This window comes from Typha latifolia, chromosome 6, assembly GCF_019914945.1.
Source record: "Typha latifolia isolate L0001 chromosome 6, TyphaL0001v2, whole genome shotgun sequence".
Classification (NCBI taxonomy): Eukaryota; Viridiplantae; Streptophyta; class Magnoliopsida; order Poales; family Typhaceae; genus Typha; species Typha latifolia.
The window spans coordinates 1804125-1824071 of record NC_133091.1 but is presented as its reverse complement, the minus strand read 5'-3'; the positions used below and the strand labels follow the sequence as shown (position 1 = coordinate 1824071).

The following is a 19947-nucleotide window of genomic DNA, read 5'->3' as shown; positions in this document are numbered from 1 at the left end:
ATTTAATTGTATTTATTTTTTTAATTTATAAATTGTTGACTCTAATATATAGTGTATAAATAATTTTGTGTACTTCATTATAATTGAAAATATATGTATTTACTTTTTATATTCTAAATAAAAAATTAAATGTAATTAAATTACAAAATCTTCTTAGGTGAATTATTGGATATTTTTTTTATATTACATTTGAGACCATTTATAATTAAAAAACCTTACACAAAATTAAGTGATAAGAGCTCTCAGATTTGTTCGTCGGACCCACGTCTCCGTCAGCGGAAGAATAGATAAATAAATGTTTACTTGAATCACGACCAAACCCTATTCGATCCCTCTCTCGTCTATATCTCGAGATTGGCGATCCGATGGTATAATCTCGGATCCCTTCGACCTTGGACTTGATATGATCCGCGCATTGCGTCTCCGTCCGCGGTAAATCTCTCTCTCTCTCTCGCGTAATCTGAATCGATTGTATTCTCTCTCTGTCTCTCTCTGTCTCTCTCTGTCTCTCTCCGTCTCGATCCAGATCTCCTCCCAAATCGAGCTCCTATCCTCCTATCGCAGTGCTTCGAGGTCAGCTCTCCCCGTCTCACTCTAATTTTGTCTCTAATTTCCTCCTATTTCCGTGTTTTTCATGTGTCGTCTTCGTTAGGTTTCAGAATGATTCATCGATTCCCCAGTCTTTGAGCTTTCTCTTATACGAGCACATCTGGATGCTCTGTTCTTTAATTGCTGGATTTGTTGTGTTTGGAAGAGGTTAATTGTAAACCGGAGGTGTAAATTTATGAATAGGGATGCTGGAAAGCAATATTTAGTAAGAGAGAATAGTGAGATAGGATAGGATTGATCTGGAGTAGAGTGGCGAAGATATATTCTTGATGGACAGTTGAAGCATTTATTAAACTAGTTTTACCCCGATAAGCATTTAAATGTGGCGATGTGCTTTACTAGATATTTACTAATTGGCAATATACAAGATTCCCTAATCTTCTAAGAGTTCAGAATTAAGGCAGAGTCGGTAATGACCATAACTTCGACCTAATTGCCTACTGTTTAAGCAATCCTGCAACTTCTATTCCTGGACAAAAGCAAATCCAGAAAAATGAAAGAGATGTTTTGGAAATTTCAATTCAGTTTCACAAAAGATGGCTCTTATTGGCTAACTTACAATTTTCTAGAATCCTTGATTTGGGAGGTGATATAAATAGTAAATGTTGCTGAAATCATTAAAGCGCTTTGTTATATGATGACATGTAATGACCTTTTTTCGGATTTTACTTACATTTTAGTTTTATAGTAATATATTGTTCTTTGGATTTTCTGTTTCTTATTGCCTTCAACTTTCTGCACTTGTTTTCTGCTTAGGAACTGGGTGACTTCTTAGTGGTATTGTGTATGTTCTTTGGCATTGATTGAATAAAAGCATGCTAGGACTCTATGAATTGGCACTTTTGAACTTGAGCCCTCATCGGTCATCACAACTTTTTAATGCAATCAATTCACCAAACACAAATTATGTCTAGTCAGTTCATGGAGTGTAGCAATATCCTAATCCAATACTGAATTGAAATGTGAAATATTTTAGCAATTCCCCTTCGTGTATTCACACATGAATTGAAGTTAATTTATTAATTTAATCCGAAATGTGTTGGATGCATGCTAAATTTTGTGAAAGTTCTTTATTTCTTACTGAAATTCTTCTGGATGTATGCCCACTGATTTTAAATAATTATTTTGCAGTTATCTGGCATATGTGATTGCCTGGTGGCTGGTGCTTGGCACATACAAACAATTGTCACTGATCTTGGGGAACTTTTAGTTGGTTTTTAAATGGACTCACAGCATCTTGATACTCCATCTTCACCACCAACTACAGCTCAAGATAGTCAGAATTCTTCTCCTTCTATGCGAGATGCTTCTGCACGAGACACACCATCCATATTTTCTGGAGCTGGCATATCCTCATGGGCCAGAAATCTCAAAATTCCAATTCCTTCAGGCCAAGAAGATCCACAGTCTGGCAGTCCTGGAAAATCAACATTTGCACGTTTCACTAGTGGTCTTGGATTACGTTCATCTCCAAAAGCGGCCCAACAAGATGAGAGTGCTGAGGGAACCACCACCACTGCACAACCTGGTGTGCTAGGTTCTTTGACAAAAGGGCTGGTGGACTCATCCAAAAGCGCAGTGAAGGCTGTGCAAGTCAAAGCTCGCCATATAGTCTCTCAGAACAAAAGACGATACCAGGTATACATGAATTACGATGGCTTGTCAGTCATGCTGAAAGTTTAATAATAGAGATTTACTTTCTTGATTTTTTTTTCCAAGAAAAGGATTTTTGATTATTTTTGACTTATAATCTATCTAGAACCTTTCTGCATGCATGACTATAGCTGCATACTTATTTACTTCTTACTGTATGGTAAATTGCTTGCAAATTCTAATTATCTTCACTGTGTTCTTGAGGTAACTCATGCTTAATATGATAACCAAGGGAATTCTTAAACTTGAATCTTCTCAAAGGATGCAATTCTTCTGTTTATACCAGGAAGGTGGATTTGATTTAGATATGACTTATATCACGGAGAATATAATTGCGATGGGTTTCCCTGCTGGTGATATGAGCTCAGGCTTCTTTGGATATGTAGAGGTAATTCTGATGCTAAATAGTTAGATTCCTGCCATCCTTCTTAGAAGTAACAATATGTGGTAATGCAGGGATTCTACCGCAACCATATGGAAGAAGTGATCAAGTTTTTTGAAACACATCATAAAGTAATATATCCTCTCTTATGCATTGTTTCTTTACTTTCAATGGTTGCTCTAATAGCTATTACTCTGTATCTGATGGAATTCAGCGAGCCAATTGACCATTATGAATCTTAGAAATTAAAATATCAAATCTAGTGGGGGAACTAAAATTATTACCTAGGCTGAGTTCATTATATAAAGACGAAATGCTTGAGCTTTTTAGTGTTGTTATGTTCCTGCACTCTTTCAGAATAAAACTACTTGATTCACTGTGAGAAATTTAGGTAATAGTCACTAAGACTTGCATGAGTTCCAATCGAGGGAGCCTAGTTCCCTAGGGCTGTATAATAACATCTTCGATAAGCTTAGTACCATTTTTAAAGAGTCATTCTTAGCGTGATCATCCTGCATGAAATTGATGAATCTTTTTCTCGATGAAGTCACCGGAAACTTTTGCTGCACTTGAAGTTGGTGCTTCGGTAGGTTGCATGAGTTGTTGACCTCCTATATGATCTAACTCCATTGTGATTATTTTTATTCTCAGTTCTGCTATTACCTTTTGTTTGAACATGCTTATATTATTTTCAGTTCTAAATAATTCTTCATAGTTATCTTAAGTTATTCTTCTTTGGCCTCTTGCTTGAGATTGTCGTTTTCTTTATCTAATCTAAACTTTTTTGTACAGGGAAAGTACAAGGTGTACAATCTGTGTTCCGAACGGCTGTATGATGCATCACTCTTTGAAGGAAAGGTGAGGACAAATATCTTACATATTTGTTTATTCTCACAGATTCTGTAAAGCCTTTTATATGAACACGACTTTCCTGAAATCCATTTTGAGAAACTATGAGTTATCCATTTATTGCCTTGGAAATTTGGACTTGCAATAATTGAAGAAATCACTTTAGAAAATCTCAAGAAACCTCTTGGACTTCCTTCCACAAGTCCAAGCATCTCCAAGTCATCTTCTTACCCATCTTCCATTTTTATTCAATAATTTCCTTCCTTCATGATGGTTAAACCAGAATCCCAGCTTGTATGCCACATGCTCATGCTCCTGTTGTAGTGCCCAACTTTTCAAATTGTACTGTACAAGAGTTGAGAGTTGCATGCTACTGGAGAATTAGAAACTGACAAGTTGGACTCACTTGATATTATTTATGAGAACCAGCTAAACCTGAATAACTTTTGTGATCTATGATGTTGAATATTCTGGACTGTCCAATTTTCTCAATGAATCTACTATTATGTACATTCAGGTGGCATGCTTCCCATTTGATGACCATAACTGCCCCCCTATCCAACTTATATTATCATTTTGTCAAAGTGCCTACTCTTGGTTGAAGGAGGATATTGAGAATGTGGTGGTTGTTCATTGCAAAGCTGGTATGGCGAGGACAGGATTGATGATTTCTAGTCTTCTTTTATATCTGAAGGTGAGAATTATCAATTTTAGCAGACAAATTGATATATTTCCGTCACTTCCTATTCCTTGAAGAATCTATCTTATAATGCGCAGTTCTTTCCAACTGCCGAGGAGTCCATGGAGTATTATAACCAGAAAAGATGTTTAGATGGAAAAGGGCTTGTTCTCCCAAGTCAGATTGTCAGTCTCCTCCTATATAATATCTTACTTTTCTCACTTTGAATCTTTTCTGTAACATTTCTGACTTTAATTTATAATTTCTCCAGAGATATGTAAAATATTTTGAACGCATCATGACATACTTCAATGGTGAAAATCAATCAGACCGCAGGTACCTTGGTGTTTTCTCGTTGTTTGTCAAACTGTGAATAGTTTGGCTACCAACATACCAATTACATGTAACAAGTGATGTTTTACCTGCTCTTTTTTTGCAGGTGCATGCTTAGGGGATTTCGCCTCCACAGATGCCCTTACTGGATCAGGCCTTCGATTACTGTCTCTGATCATAATGGTACTTGCGACTTCCATCATCTCATCTCTGTGCATTGTGACATTTTCCTTGTCATAGAGCTTGTCATTTTCGTATCATAGGATTTTAGCCTTTTCAGGTATCAAAGCTAAGATTGTTCCTTCTCCTAGCTGCTGATTTTAGTGAAGACTAACTTTTTGAAACCATCAAAACAGAAAACAGATCCTAATGATTATGAAGTGCATTGTTTCTTTTAAGAAGTTGAGCATTCTCATGTCAGTGTTTGATTTGAAAAAGTACTATCCCAGTATCCCTTATACTATAATTCTTATGTAAGAGAAACCAAGAAATGCGTACCCAGTACCGCTGTCAAGTGTCAACCATTTAAACTTTTTTTTTTCTTTTTCTGCAACAATAGAAACAAAATTATGGTTTTTTCCATGATTTGTACTGTCTATAATAAGTAGACTGCCATGACACTTGCTGCTATCTTCTATTTGGCAGAGGCATGTGTAGGCTGGCATGATTCCTTTGTTGTGTATGAATCAGATAACCATCAACGATATGCTTTCTTTTATCAAGTGATCCTCCTATCAAGTTGATTCAAATTTTCAATGTTTTGGAAACGACCAGCTACAAGATGAGCACTAGTTCTTGATGGGGGACAAATTGTTTTATGTTGTTCATTGGCATGCACCACACTAGAGCATATTTTCATATCCCTTATTTCAATCAATTCATACGAAACTGATAATAAGTATGACCTTTTTTAATTTTCTTTTTATGCCACAGGAGTTCTCTTTTCAACAAAGAAGCATCCAAGGACCAAAGATCTAATGGTATTTTTTTCCTCTAAAATTTTGACCATTTTTTGTTAGCTTGCATCATATTTTTATATTCGTTTTTGGCCTTCACTGATTGGGATGAAACATATGCTTGATGGCTTTTCTCTCTATATTTATTTAGTCTGAGCGAAGCCTAACCTATTTTCAACTGAGTGGTGTCCAGATTGCTGAAGTAGGATGCAATGTGCGATGTATTGTCCTAGTTCTTATGACCAAATGTCATGGCTGATACCGAACATAATTTGTTTGGACCAATTGCAATCCTGTTAACTTAATATTGATTGTAATTTGCCATGTTAGTAGGCTTTTATATATGCAGATGAAAAAGTTGATTTCTTTGAATTTCTGGCCATGAATCGCCATGGTAGTCAGCATTTGTGGAACATGTGAGCATTCCAGCCCATTCTATGCTGACATGCTGATCTTGCCCATTCTTTGCTGCACTGACAACCAACCCGCATTGCTTGTAGTGCTGCAAGTGAAATACTCGGTCTTTTATTTAGTCTTTATTTTCTTGAGTTTTTTCCCCATCTCCCAAAGAAGTGTCAGGGTGAGGGACCTATTTTCAACTTTCAGGAGCCAATGCTGCGTGCTCTATGCCATTCCTTGAAAGAGCTTACTATCATGCATGCTTTAATGGATTCCACATACTGTTAGAACTAAAATTGATGTTTTTGAGGTTATTACTGTTGATAACAATTGTATTTTATGATTGCTATGCTGCAGCATTATGTACTTCCCCCTCTCCTTTCTCTTCTTTCTTATTCCCTATTTTCGTTATTAGCTTACCTGCATGATAAAATTCCCTCCCTGAAATCTAGTTTGCAGTTCAGTTGACATTAGACAGTTTATTAAAAAGTTCATTCATCATTATATTTTCAGCCTGAAGATTATTGGTTCAGTGCACCAAAAAAAGGGATCATGGTCTTTGCTTTACCGGGCGAGCCTGGTCTAACTCAGGTATCTGGTGATTTCAAGATTCATTTTCATGACCGCCAAGGAGATTTCTACTGGTGAGAGTTTTTATTTCTTGTGGTGTATGCTGCTGGTTTGCTCAAAACAAGTATTAATATTCTGGATAGTTTGGTTTTGTTAGATTAATATGAAATATATGCATGTTGTGATATTCTTGAGGGTCAAAATGTTACAATAATTGAGTATAAATGTGATGAGTAACTTTTTAAAAGCTTGAAAATAAGGTTACTTGAAATATTGGAAGAATAAAATTCCTACTTCACCTTTAATAAGATGGTGAGCTAGTTGACATGCTGAGAGATACAAAAATGAATAGGTGGATATGATACCAAGATATGAGAGATCAACACAAGGATTGAGAATAAAAAAGACAAGGTTATTTTATGTTGTTATGACAACAACCATCACCATCACCATCACCACCACCACCAAGCCTTTAATTGCATCTATTACGGATTGTTTCTCTATTTGGTGCAAGATTATGTCAAACAAAGTGTTTTAAGTTTCCTTTTTTTTACTTTTTGCCATGCCATTTTTTGGCCTATTCTTTCCTCTAGGGCCCGTTTGGTCGTCAGAAAGTGAGAGAGTGGAGTGATTTTAGGAGTTTTATTCCTAGGAAACTTACTTCATAACAAAAATTTGAACTTCTTGATGTTTGGTGAGATAGAGTGTGAGATTAGAATTGTGAATTCTTTTTACTTTCTAGTTGAGAGAAATGAAAAATCAAAGTTATACCTTTCAAAACAAAAATAAAAGGATTTGTTTATATATATATACCTATCTAAGGTTCTTTATTTGTATGTATACCCTTTTAAATTTTAAATTTATGTGTATATCCTTTAAAAGCCATAGTTTTTGTATATATACACCCTTCATGTAATTATTTAATAAATATAAGTTAAAATCTTTAGCTCTCGTTTAATTCATGAATAGTTTTTTTTTCTTATTCTGGAATACTTCTTATTCTAGAATAACAATTAAACATCATAATAACTCTATTCTAGAAGACAAATATTATTCATCATAATTATATCTTATACCACACACTTATCTAATTATTAATTTACCGTTGATGTCTGCCCCATCAACCTATTTTATAAAATCAAAAGATATTCACGATAATTTAAAAAAAAAAAAACACTTTTTTAATATCTTTTTCTTCACTCCATATCATATCAAAGGTAATTATTACTCTTATTCTAGAATATAAGTGAACATGATAATAGTTATTTCTAGAGTAAGGACATCATTTTGTAAATAACAAAGAAGAATATCTATTCTAGAATTGATCTTATTCCTAAAGTAAATGAGGCCTTAGTACATAAATACCATTACCATTAAGTGAAAAGAGTGTAAAAACAAACATAAGGGTAGAAATTTTAATAATTAGTTTGGTTTAAAAGGTATTCACAAAAAAAAGTTTTAAAAGGTATCCATATATAAAAACGAAGGGTTTAAAGGAGATAAACATAAATATTAATTGATAAGCTATTCACTCTTTTATTTGAATCAAATGACACACCATCTGCCTTTTTAACTTCTCATCATGCTAAATGTAATTTGTAAAAGATGTAGTAAATAACATTTATCAATTTTGATTAGTTCTATATAAACTATGAAGATGATAAATGGATTAATGGTTTAACTTTAGTATTTCTTCCTTTGTATCAGTAGTTGGTTGGATCCTCTAAATGACATCCCTATTGGCTATCCAATATTAGCTAATAGGAGGATTATAATATTGACACACTTAGTATGCCTGTAAGGCTTGCCTATTGCACCCAAGTAGTCATGTGCTTGAGCCATGGAACAATCTCCCTAGAAATTGGGTTAAGGCTATGTGCATCTTACACTCCACTACACCCCTCTTTGCAGGAGCTCATGCAGACGGCATATGAATTGTGACTAACATTAATGGCCTACCTTAATTTCTTTATGTTTTTCTTGACCTTTGAAAATACCTTCTCATTGGTTGATCTCTTACTGATGATTATGCGCTATTCCCTTTTGTTTGCAGTTGGTTAAACACAACAATGATGGAAAACAGGAAAGTACTGAACACAGCTGATCTTGATGGTTTTGATAAGGTAAGATATCAATTTAAGAGAGACTGATTTATGGAAAGGTTGCGTTTCATAGACTATTCTTACTATTCTTATTTGTGGACTACAAGGAATCCAGAATGTTGTTTGCTCACAGCCAATTAAGAAAATATGAGAATTTTAATTTAGGTGAAATGCATTGATGTTTTGACCTTCTTGTTGTTTTGTATATAATTATATATAACCTACATCTGAACCTGGATAAACTGCTTAAACACTTGCCCTTATTCGGATCTGCAGAAATTCCATCACATTAATAGGGTCCAGATCCACTATCAAGCCGAATATTATCTATTTTTCTGCATAAATCGAAAGCTGGTAAAGCCAAAATGTTGAAGTGTTGAACCTGTTTTACTTTGCAACCCTATTTTGTTGGAAGCTGTTGGTTCTAAGTTGTAACTTGTGATTGTACTATTGATTTTCACTATAGCTTCTGGGTCTTCCTTTCTTTTAGCCATTCTGATGAATCCAACTTTGTCTTGCAGAGAAAGCTACCGTCTCCTGGATTCCAAGTTGAGGTTGTTCTAGTAGATTATGATGGCTCACAAACACCGAGACCGACAAATGCAAGTGCAGATAAGAAATCCGATGGCAGCTCAACCACTGGCACTATAACAACAGAGAATAGCTCAACATCTCCTAATTCGAATAAGGAAACGGGAAGCCAAGATAAGGATGATGTCTTTTCCGACAGTGAAGCAGAAGAGAGTGGTTCATCCAAGAGCAGGCACAAGGTGGCGAGCAATGTGGAAGGATCTGCTAGTTCTGCTAAAGCATCTGAAGCAGTGGCTACTCCAAAGGAAGTGACAAGTGTAGAACAAGGCATTGAAAGAGTTTCATTGAAAAGTGAAGACGGGGCTACTAAGGCACCTGACTATTCACAGAGCAGTAAGACCTCCTCTGTGTCATTGCCACCTGAGGTGGAATCTTCTAGCATGAGTGAATTCAAGGCAATTGCTGCAGATGCTTCTGTATTTTCATTTGGTGATGAAGATGATTATGAAAGTGAGTGACCCATGGTGGCCGAAAACTTATTACGTGTAAAGAAATGCTTGTAAGAGATTCATGAACCATAGAGAAGCACACAAAACACCTGTTATGGTAAAAGCAAGTGAAAATTTATTTATTCTTGCAGTCCTTGTGTATGGTAGCTCTGTATATTTCGGTGACGTTATTCATGGTTGAATTGATGGAGATTTGGATCAAGCAGTAAATTTGTTTAAACTTTTAAGTTCTCCACAGTTGGTCAACTCTGCTTGTTATTTTTGATTGTCGTTCCTTCTAAGATGGAATTGACATAAAAGCTTGTAGCTCGTCACAGATTCACAAGAGAGCAATAATGAAGCTTGAAAGAGATAGGTACTTGGGGTTTTCATATCTATGCAGGCATAGAGGGAGCTCCTGAGTCACCTTCTAATATTCTTATCTGTGCATGAAAGACGATTTTCTTTTTCGTTTTTTAATTTCATGTGAAGCGTCTACTAGCTTTCAATTATTTTGAGAATTAATGTGCTTTGCCTAGTTATGAATTCAAGTGGAAGAATTTATAAAGTTATAAATATAAATTACAAAGCGAGGAGGAAAGGTAAGAATATGACTCATTTTTCTTCTGGCTTCCTTGAGAGCTTTGAAGTAAGATCCGCCCAAGTGTTCCACCGATTCGACCTCCTCGTCATAAAGGGCATAAGAGAGACATCCTGAGTAATCCTTTTTTTTAATTAGATTAGATTTAGTATGAAGCTCGCCTAGCATGATTAGCTACAGAATTTTTTCGAATTTTAAAGGTAGAGGAAAGTGCCAAAGCTTGGTGTAATAAGAGAGATTTTACCGAGAAGAAGTCATTAGCGCTGAGACTCATGTAAGCTGACGTATTTGATTAAGTTTCTAATCTCCAATAACTCTTGATCGACAACAGGATCTACTAGCTTTCAATTGTCTGGGAATCTAAGATTTCAATATATTTTTCTGTAGCCACTCAAGTCAGTCTTACTATTCATTCGCTTATCTAATTGTGTAGTCGCAGCCAAGTTTTCTTTTTTGTTTGAGAATCCTAATTCTAAACATCTTAAAACTTCTGGAGAACTAGATTGCTTTAATAGTTTAAAACTTAAAAAAGTTTCCCTGTCAACTGCATAAAAAATGGACAAGAAGGATCTTATCTATGCTAAAGTCAAATATCATTATTCTTATTCGCTGTCAGCTTTGGTTTGGGTAGATAACTTAGTATAATGACTACCTTAGTATATACCTGACTCTATCAATTCCAAAATGTTCTTAGAAGACGTTTGAATGAGATAATTAATCACTATATTCGTGCCGTTGTTTTAAACTACTTGGAACTCAAAAAGTTTGATACCCCAGAGCTGACGTTGCAAACTTGCAACAATGGTGTTTGAAATCTTAATTGATGGCAATTAATGCCACTTTTGATCACGGCAAATGCTAGCCAATGCAATACTAATCCTTCTTCGCCAACTTTTTTCTTCTTTCTGGATACAAAAAGAGATCTTAATTAAGAATCACATGATCATTAAAGCAATGCAGCATCTTCTTCTCCAGTCCATTTCTAATTAATTCAAGAGCGTATTCTATAGGGAACTTGGTGAAACCCAGTGCCAATCTCTCCACACATATTCTATAACAGAGATTATGTTTTAACAAACCAAATAATTAGTACATCATTATATGATATGAGAAGATATATTGAAATTATCTGAGTACTTGGCAACTGGCTGAAGGTCTTTTTGAACTTCTGGAATACCGACCATTGTCACGAGCATGAGAGAGATGGGCGTTAGGAGTAACAGTGGTTAGATTAACAGTTAATGTGCAGTATCTGGATCAGAATACAATCATCTAGATGCAATATTATTGGATTAGGTCGTTTTGAGGACCACCATCCAATCTAATTAGTACAGAGAGACAACAAAAAAAAAAAAAAAATATATATATATATATTATAAAGCATTTGTAGGATCTCCATTGAGTTGGCTATGAACAAAGTTGGCATATATTCTGTTCAAAATATATAAGCAAATTGCATTTTTTATTTTTATTTTTTATGAGTATAATGTGATACTTGAGTATTCTTGAAATTTAACCTTAACATCTATCATGTTAATCTACTTTATATCAAATCAAAGAGTATTTATTATAATTTTATAAAAATAAAATATTTTTTCTATATATTTTTATTTTATATCATATCAAAAATAATTATTACATCTCTATTTTAGAATATTAGCAAATATAGAGATATTTTTCTATAATAAATCCCTCATTTTATTAATAACAAATATGAGTTATTATTTTTTTATTTCAATCTTATTCCACATATTAACTAGCCCCGGTGAATACATAATTAAACCTAGCTTCTGCAAATGAGATGTTATTATTATTATTATTATCTATTTGCTGCGTATTTATTGTGGTCCCGAATATTCGTACATAATAAATTTCTTTTGTCCTATTTTCTTATTAAGGATTTTTCTTCAACACAAGCGATAGTACAATATGTATAACAGATATTTTTAAGTCCACCAGTTGATTCAGTTTGGACTGGTAAATATTTGGATATCATTTTTATTAAGATTTAAATGCAATAAATTTAAGGGTCCCCCCACTGCTACTTGGTTTCAGTAATGAATTCGATAATTTCTAGTAAAAAATACGACTGCTTAATAATAAAACGTTGGATGCTTTAAGTAAATATCTTGCCACATTGTTTCAACGCTTATCATGAAAAATATAAAATTAAACTTTCTTTGAACATTTTATTGTCTTTCAAGAGGTATCTCCAAAATTTCTACGGAAATTTTAACGTAAAATCTTTTAAGATGAAAATAAGTAATTTGTAAGTTAATCCATCAGCAATGGCAAAAACATTTGTAGACTTAATGTTAACGAGTGGAGTCGGGTCGGATTGGATTGATAATCTAATAGCGCTGAACTTAGTGAGTTCCAACTTTGACCATAATTAGGGTTACTGTATGAAATTATATATTTTTGTAGCCCATGGAATTTCTCTTTCAGTATATATATAATTTTGTTCAATATTTTTTGTGTGCTTTATACTTTTAGAATTTAAAGCAAAATAAATACTTAATATATTTCTCTCTCTCTCTCTATATATATATAAATACTTAAGCATCTCACGTCTGCATCCTTGTTGAAGAAAGAATAAAGAATTTGAGAGGTAAAAGTAAAGAGATACAGAGAAATAGCAAGAGCTTTATTTAACCAAACTAACCCTTTTTTATTTGTTATTTACTCAAATAAATTATATCTCAAACTTAATATTAAATAGGCGTGTGTAACTCTAGCACTACGTAAAACAGTAATAAGTTTAACATTTTATCAAAATAAACTAAAAAAAAGTAAAATTATGATTCTAAGCGTAATTGGCTGTAGAGAAACTAAGCACAAAATTATGATGCTACAAATTTTTTTTAATATTTTTATCTATATCTTTCTCAACCAAAATTATTATATTTATTTTTATTTTATCTTCATAACTTCGTATCATGTCTAAAAGAGACTATCAATTCGAATATTATGATTTACAAAAATGAGTAGTTCAACATCATAATAAGGCACTGAATACTTTAATATATTTAACAGTAAAACGCTTAACTATTTCCTTTTCCAAATAAAGCGCTAAAATTTTATGTGTTTTTTCTTTTAATAAAAATGCCAATTAGATCAGCGATTTATTTGAAAAAAATGCTGATGAGATCAACTTTTATTTTTGGCCGGGTAAAATGCTTAACAGTATAGTATTTAAAATAGATCACTTTTAGTATTAAATCTGGGTGTAATCTATTTCGGTAAATAAAACTTAAAAAGGTGTGATTTTGGTCATTCACTCTAAAGAGTGGCCGATCAAAATGGCAAATCTGTGGATCAACTACATCTTAATTAAATTTAAATAGCAGTGCAACATCACTTTTGTCCTTTTTTTTCCCCACTATTAATCACAACAATTTAATACCAAGGGTTGCTGTGATTATTACTCATTATATAAGAATTGGCTTGATCAAAGATTGACTCTATTAATATCATCAAACTTCAATGTAGAACAGTAGAACTAAAACTTTTAACATATATATATATATATATATGTGGCCATAAAAGCTTGTCCAAAAGACGTCATTTTGCTATCAAATTTAATAAGGTACAGACTAGCACCATTCTAGTTGCCAAATTGAACATGCTACTTTTCAATGTTCACGTGGAAGATTGGCATGCAAATTTAGGTAGAGAAAATTTTTTTTGGTGCCAAAAAGAAAGTAAAGAAGTAAGAAAACAAAGTTTCTTCCTTTGAGAAAGGAAAGGTTGAATCAATTATTATCTTAAGAAAATTTATTAAAAATATTTCTATTTTGGCATCCATAGTTACTCTAACTTATCTATACAGTAATTGGTCGTTAAGATTGAAACATTTTAAGCAAAATAAAGAGGTTGAATAATAAATATCCACGTGGTGGTAGAACGTCGATGATAATAAAAGTAAAATGTATGATGTTTTTGATAAATTTTTGTAGATAATAAAGATTTGTTAGGATGATACTTATTCGTCCTACACAAAGTTATTTCTTTAGATGAATCCAAATTTGACAAAGCTTAAAAGTTTAGGGAAGACTCTGGGAATCACGAAAGTCTTAATCACACAACTCGCGTCATTATGTACTATTTGAGTCCCTAACTTAAAGAGTAAGCTTTTCAGGTTAGTTTCAGGTTAGTTTCAGGTTTAATCAAGATGTCTTCTTCCCCTTTTATTATCAAGTACTAATTACTCAGCAGTGAAGATTTTGGTGAATTTTTCTAAGTGATTTGTCCATCATGAGGATCCATCATCAGATGATAAAATAAGTGAGAAAGATTTGCTATGCCCTATTCAAAAAATGTTATTGTTTTTGTTTTTTTTACATATATCTTACGATCTCTAACTCTACTACCGTAGGCTAATTAAAGAAACAGTTTGGTGGGATCTCTTTGTTGCAATCAATTGTGGCCAGGGTTAACTCAAGTCATCTCATTTAAACTGTGATTAGTCTTGAGAAAAGGCTTCTCAACTCCCAAATTTAAAGCCATTGACTAGTATTCATAACCTTATCTGAGGGGCAAAGTTAGTTGCTTGGCAAGTTTAGGAGCTTGTTTCATCTGTATTCATACTTAATATGCGAAGCAATTCATACAAAAGTACAACCATAGTGATGCCTTGGTGTAATCTTGATAATAAGCAACAGGAGATAAAAAAAAAATTATTCTTACAATTTTGAGTAAACCAAATGGCATCAATCATTTATTGCAAGGAGCAATGTTTCTTTTCATGATGTCTTGACTTAGGTAGAATCCATCTGGTATTTTCTTTTTCATGTATTCTATAAGTAAAATACTTTTAATTTCCCTAGTTGTCATGATTCCACCATACATGGCTTAAGAGAAGTAGTTGTGCAAAGTTTCCTCATAAGCATGGCACCTAAACTATTGCTATTTCTATGCGTTAGTATGTGAAGTCCCTAAACATTAGCCAGGGGAAATACTAGCATTTACAGTGATACAAACTGCATTCAAGAAGTATCAATTTTCTCTATCAGATGGGAAAAAGAAGATACTAATTCTTTATCTCTAGACACTTTATTATGATTACAAAAAAAATAATATATATATATATATGTCACATTTTCAAGAATGTGAAAATTTCTGCGATAACAAACTCGAGCATAAGTATTTGGTTGTATATATATACCCCCTTTCATGTTGATATAGTTAATGACATGCATATGAGACCAAGAATAGATAAGCATGCGTAGGCCAATTGTATAGGTACTTGGAATTATGTATATGATGTGCTAAAGAACATCTACCAAATGGTGAAATGAAGCCTGTTATTTTTAACATCATTTCCACAACTTACAGGACAAAACTCGGGTAGATGAAGTGTCGTCGAAGGCGATCTCATGAATGAGACGCATTAATGGAGAATTGATGGCCTACAATAGAGATTGAGATCAACTAGTCTGATTCATGTGACAGAGGTAAAAGATAAAGAGGATGAGAAAGCCACAGTTTACTTTGTAAAAGGAAAGCAGAGTGAAGTTGGAACAAAAAGGAACAGAGAGGTAGATGATATGTGAATGAAGGTTCACCCTCATTCAAGTCATCCTACATATATATATATATATATATATATATATATATATATATATATACATACATATACACACTCACATGTTCATGAGACACTTGTAGGGGTGACCCCAAAAAAAGAAACGTAAGAGGAGAAGAGGCAAAAGAGAGAAAGCAGTGGAGAGGAGGTGGTTGTGAGACAGATTGCCACTCATGGGAAGACCTCCATGCTGTGACAAGGTTGGCATCAAAAAGGGCCCTTGGACTCCGGAAGAAGATATCATCTTGGTTTCCTACATCCAAGAGCATGGTCCTGGAAATTGGAGACTAGTACCTACTAACACTGGTAAGAGGCTTACTGTCCAATTGATGTTTGTACTAATCAAATTGCATTCTTTGGTTTGGTTTTTGATACATAATAAAGAAAAGAAATACACACATGTTCCTTTTTCTAAGGCTACAATCAACTTTGAACTCTTCAAGTGTAGGTCTGATGAGATGCAGCAAAAGTTGTAGATTGAGATGGACTAATTACCTTAGGCCAGGAATCAGGCGCGGGAATTTCACTCCCTATGAAGAAGAAATCATCGTCCACCTCCAAGGTCTGCTAGGAAACAGGTATTTTTTTTTCCTTCTTCTTCCTATTGGTTTCTCCCTCTTGCCTAAAAAAAGGGAATTTAGCTCCATAGTAACATGTAAGAATTCGAGATCCCAATATGTCATAAAATGAGAATACATGATGAATTTTGAATAACAGAATGAGGTATAGTATTTGCTTAGTGGAGTATTATGCTAGCCTTACATATAGTTTCAATTCTTTGATTTCCATCTCGTACTTGGCAGATGGGCCGCAATAGCTTCTTACCTTCCTCAGAGAACAGACAATGATATCAAGAACTACTGGAACACCCACTTGAAGAAAAAAATTAAGAAGAATAGGATAGCATCTGACAGCTGCATGACTTCATCTGATTCAAGTGCCAGTTGCCATGAAGTCATAACTGAAGGCTGCAACAGCAAATTCGGAAGTCGTGAAATTTCCGTCATTCGATCACCTCTCCCTGGATCCAGTTGTAGCTCCTCAAACTATGCCTCCAGTGCAGAGAACATCTCAAAGCTTCTAGAAGGGTGGATGCCATCAAAGCTTGATGCCAGACCACTTGAAGGACAAGAACAGCAAAGCAGCAATGCCTTTGACAGCATAGGCAGTGATGCTATCATGCCAGACTATATAACAGAGAACCAAGTCAAGAGTGATCCAGAATCCAATGGCTTCATTAGCCACGAAGAGCTCGAGTCATTGCTCTCTTTCGATCACAGCATTGCCTGGGAGAAATCATCAGCTGGCTTGGCATTTTACGAGTCTCAGTCTACATTAGCTGACACTAAAACAAACAAGAGATTGGACAACCAACAACCACCATTTTCTTTGCTGGAGAATTGGCTCCTGGACGAATCCACAGGGGATCTGATGGATCTATCTACTGATTGCTACTCAGACCCAATGTTCTAACTATTTATATAATCCTTTCTAGTATCTCCGCCAGCTTTGCATGAGAGAAAGCAAGATCATGCATTAGCTGCCTACTGACACTTGCATTATTGTCATCATGATACAAGTGAAAGAAAAGGTTGGGAGTTTCTCAGCAAATATAATAGCAGGAACACTGTTCTATTCATTATTCCAAATAAATTTCCAAAATATTTATGTTATAAGAGCAAGAACACTGTTCTATTCATAATTCCAAATAAAAATTTTAAAATGTTTATGTTAATTCTTTGATGTCTCCTTGTCCTGAGGCAGTTTTTGCCTTAGCCTTAAATTTTCGACACTTTTTAGTGAACTATATGATGGTGTTCATTCATTATCCTCTTGCTTTGAAATTATAAGATTAGATATAAGACAATGAATCTCCTTTAGCCTTCTTTGCAATAATGGTATATATGATGGATGACAAATGTATCTAAGATCAAATATGAAGCAAACACCCCATTATGTCGGCAGCTATACATGGACAGATACTATTAAGTGCAAAATCTAACTGTCAGCTTTTTCCAATAAATATAGGTGAATTTATGGTGGAAGACCCCACTGTACAAGTGGGCTGTGAATCCCTGTGATCAGTCTGATGGTGGTTATGTAATTCACTGAGGTCACTTTGCAACTGCAACATAAGCAAGGATATGTGACACGTTTTAGTATGTGTCCATGTGCATATTATTGCTGACAGTGAGTACATGAAAGCTCTACAAATTTTTGGAAGTATTAGGAGGTGCATTTGAGAGCTATGGCGTTGAATCACTTTGCTGACAGTGAGTACATGAAAGCTCTATAAACACTTTGCAACTGTTCTTAGTTTCTGTCTGCGTACCTGCGTCTATCATTGCATATATACGTTCACCTTCTTGACTGAGCTTTGAGATCTATACATCTGTAATAAAGAGGGCAAAGACATAGTAAACCACAATGCCTTGTTGTTACATCACAAGTCCTACTAATATTATCTATCATGTCATTAACTCTTGAACATCCCAATACTAAGTCACCCACTCACAAAACTTCTTTCACTAAGTGGAAGTTTTTTAAAACTGAGATGAGATGTAAACTTCTCATGTCATACTACATTATTACGAGGGGAACAGTACTCATGGCATGGCAGAGAGATTTCCCATGTTATCTTCCTGAAATTTTTGGTATCCAGGCCAAGTTCTTTAAATAGCAAAGTTGTCATCACCTTGCTTCAATAGCTTTCTCTGCAACTCGGAATATTAGATAAAGTATTTCATGCAACTAGACCTATTAATGGAAATAAAAGAAAATTCCAAAAATAAGGATGATAATGAAAAATCCCTTTACACTTAAGGCTACATTGCATTTAATGCCTATCTTTAGCATCTAGTGCCCACATTGACTCCCATCAGAGTTTAAGGTGGACACTAACTGAGGAAAAGTATACCACTTATATATTGTGGGGTCACACTATGAATATATGGTATTTTATAGAATGAAGTTAATAGGCATATTTGTCACTGGTAGTCATTGAGTCCTCAAGAAGCAAATAATCAAGTGCAAGTAATTACCGTACCACTTCCATATATGGGCCACAATGCTATGAATATATAGACTTGCCTGAGGTTGCTGATGATAAATATGTCAGTTTGACGTTATCCCTAAGAATAAAATATTTAAGCGCAAGGAATTACATCATCTGCAGGAAAAGAGATAATAGTGGAATAATCACACATAGTGATGAGAATGGATACTGGTCCTAGTAGATAAACCACATGACATATTCCAGTGAATCTACAAGATGTAATATACAGTAAGGTTAAGCTCTTATATTGAAGATTGAGGTGCTTCAGAAGCATTTCTCCTACTGATCAGATGTTGACTGAATGAACAGTTTCTCAACAATTAAAACAGAGGATCTTCCCCCTATTTATTTGTCTGAGCTTATCTAAATGACTCAAATTTTGATGGTCAAGGGGTTTAGGGCATGTGGAATGTGGAATGTGAAAAGTTGCAGACAGCAATTCAAACATCACATTATGTGGTCTACATGCTAGAAGCATCAAAAACTATTTCCCAGGAACATGTATGTCTCTCTACATGTGGGTGAATCTGTGTGATTCATGTTGATAATATCCTTAATTATGATTAAGACCTATGAAATACATCAACCAACAAGCACATTCATAATTGAGTCAATTGACTATAGCCAAACATAATAATCTCTAATTTTAATTTTGTGTGAGAAAAATCTCGCCATCTGTCACAGAAAACCATATTGTAACTAACCCTTAAATAGGTGTCCTTGAAGTTGTTCAGCTAATAGACTTCCTATAAAAGAGAGGTGGCAAAGATGCCACATTACCGATTGCCCAAATTGCACGTAGCTTGTTTTTGTTTGTTGCGACAAATTTTAAAGGGATGATGAGAACCTGCAGTGGACTTTCACTTGTATTAATAGCGACGCTATGATGAATCCAGATTTAGAACCAAAACAAATTATTTTCGTGTTAGAAAGACTTAGAATAGGTGGGAACTAAAAAGGACCACCAGTTCAATGCCAATTTTCTTCTGAAGATAGTAACATTTAAGATGTGGTTTCACATATGGATGAACTTAGTATATTTGCTGCTATATGTGCCAGTTTGTTTGAGCAGCCATAAAACAAGCAAGCTGCAGTGTTTATCAGGAAACTAACAGCAGGTATAATGAGTTACCACTGTCGCAAAAATAATGTG

At 34.4% G+C, this 19947-nt stretch overlaps 2 protein-coding genes across 4 annotated transcripts; both read left to right on the top strand.

The window, feature by feature from the left end:
- The first annotated feature begins 276 nt into the window (after positions 1-276).
- Positions 277-9774, top strand: LOC140790620 (phosphatidylinositol 3,4,5-trisphosphate 3-phosphatase and protein-tyrosine-phosphatase PTEN2A-like). 2 transcript variants are annotated; one of them, XM_073140769.1, is made up of 13 exons: positions 277-573; positions 1741-2247; positions 2549-2650; positions 2719-2775; positions 3437-3502; positions 4011-4187; positions 4271-4357; positions 4444-4508; positions 4612-4688; positions 5439-5485; positions 6374-6504; positions 8484-8553; positions 9054-9774. In XM_073140769.1, the coding sequence occupies exons 2-13, from the start codon at positions 1831-1833 to the stop codon at positions 9579-9581; spliced, it is 1824 nt and encodes a 607-aa protein (XP_072996870.1). In that variant the 5' UTR covers positions 277-573; positions 1741-1830; the 3' UTR covers positions 9582-9774. The 2 variants fall into 2 exon arrangements, with proteins under 2 accessions (XP_072996870.1, XP_072996871.1); XM_073140770.1 differs by having other exon boundaries at positions 313-432.
- Positions 9775-15809: 6035 nt separating this feature from the next.
- Positions 15810-17475, top strand: LOC140791033 (transcription factor MYB60-like). Of its 2 annotated transcripts, none has more exons than XM_073141384.1 (3): positions 15810-16045; positions 16188-16317; positions 16543-17475. In XM_073141384.1, the coding sequence occupies exons 1-3, from the start codon at positions 15913-15915 to the stop codon at positions 17210-17212; spliced, it is 933 nt and encodes a 310-aa protein (XP_072997485.1). In that variant the 5' UTR covers positions 15810-15912; the 3' UTR covers positions 17213-17475. The 2 variants fall into 2 exon arrangements, with proteins under 2 accessions (XP_072997485.1, XP_072997486.1); XM_073141385.1 differs by having other exon boundaries at positions 15959-16045; positions 16183-16317.
- The last annotated feature ends 2472 nt before the right edge of the window (positions 17476-19947 follow it).

Coding starts and splice junctions, on each gene's coding strand:
- LOC140790620 (XM_073140769.1), top strand. CDS start 1,831: ATGGACTCACAGCATCTTGATACTCCATCTTCACCACCAACTACAGCT. Junction 2,651..2,718: donor GCTTCTTTGGATATGTAGAG/GTAATTCTGATG, acceptor GTGGTAATGCAG/GGATTCTACCGCAACCATAT. Junction 5,486..6,373: donor CAAGGACCAAAGATCTAATG/GTATTTTTTTCC, acceptor TTATATTTTCAG/CCTGAAGATTATTGGTTCAG.
- LOC140791033 (XM_073141384.1), top strand. CDS start 15,913: ATGGGAAGACCTCCATGCTGTGACAAGGTTGGCATCAAAAAGGGCCCT. Junction 16,046..16,187: donor ACTAGTACCTACTAACACTG/GTAAGAGGCTTA, acceptor CTTCAAGTGTAG/GTCTGATGAGATGCAGCAAA. Junction 16,318..16,542: donor CAAGGTCTGCTAGGAAACAG/GTATTTTTTTTT, acceptor CGTACTTGGCAG/ATGGGCCGCAATAGCTTCTT.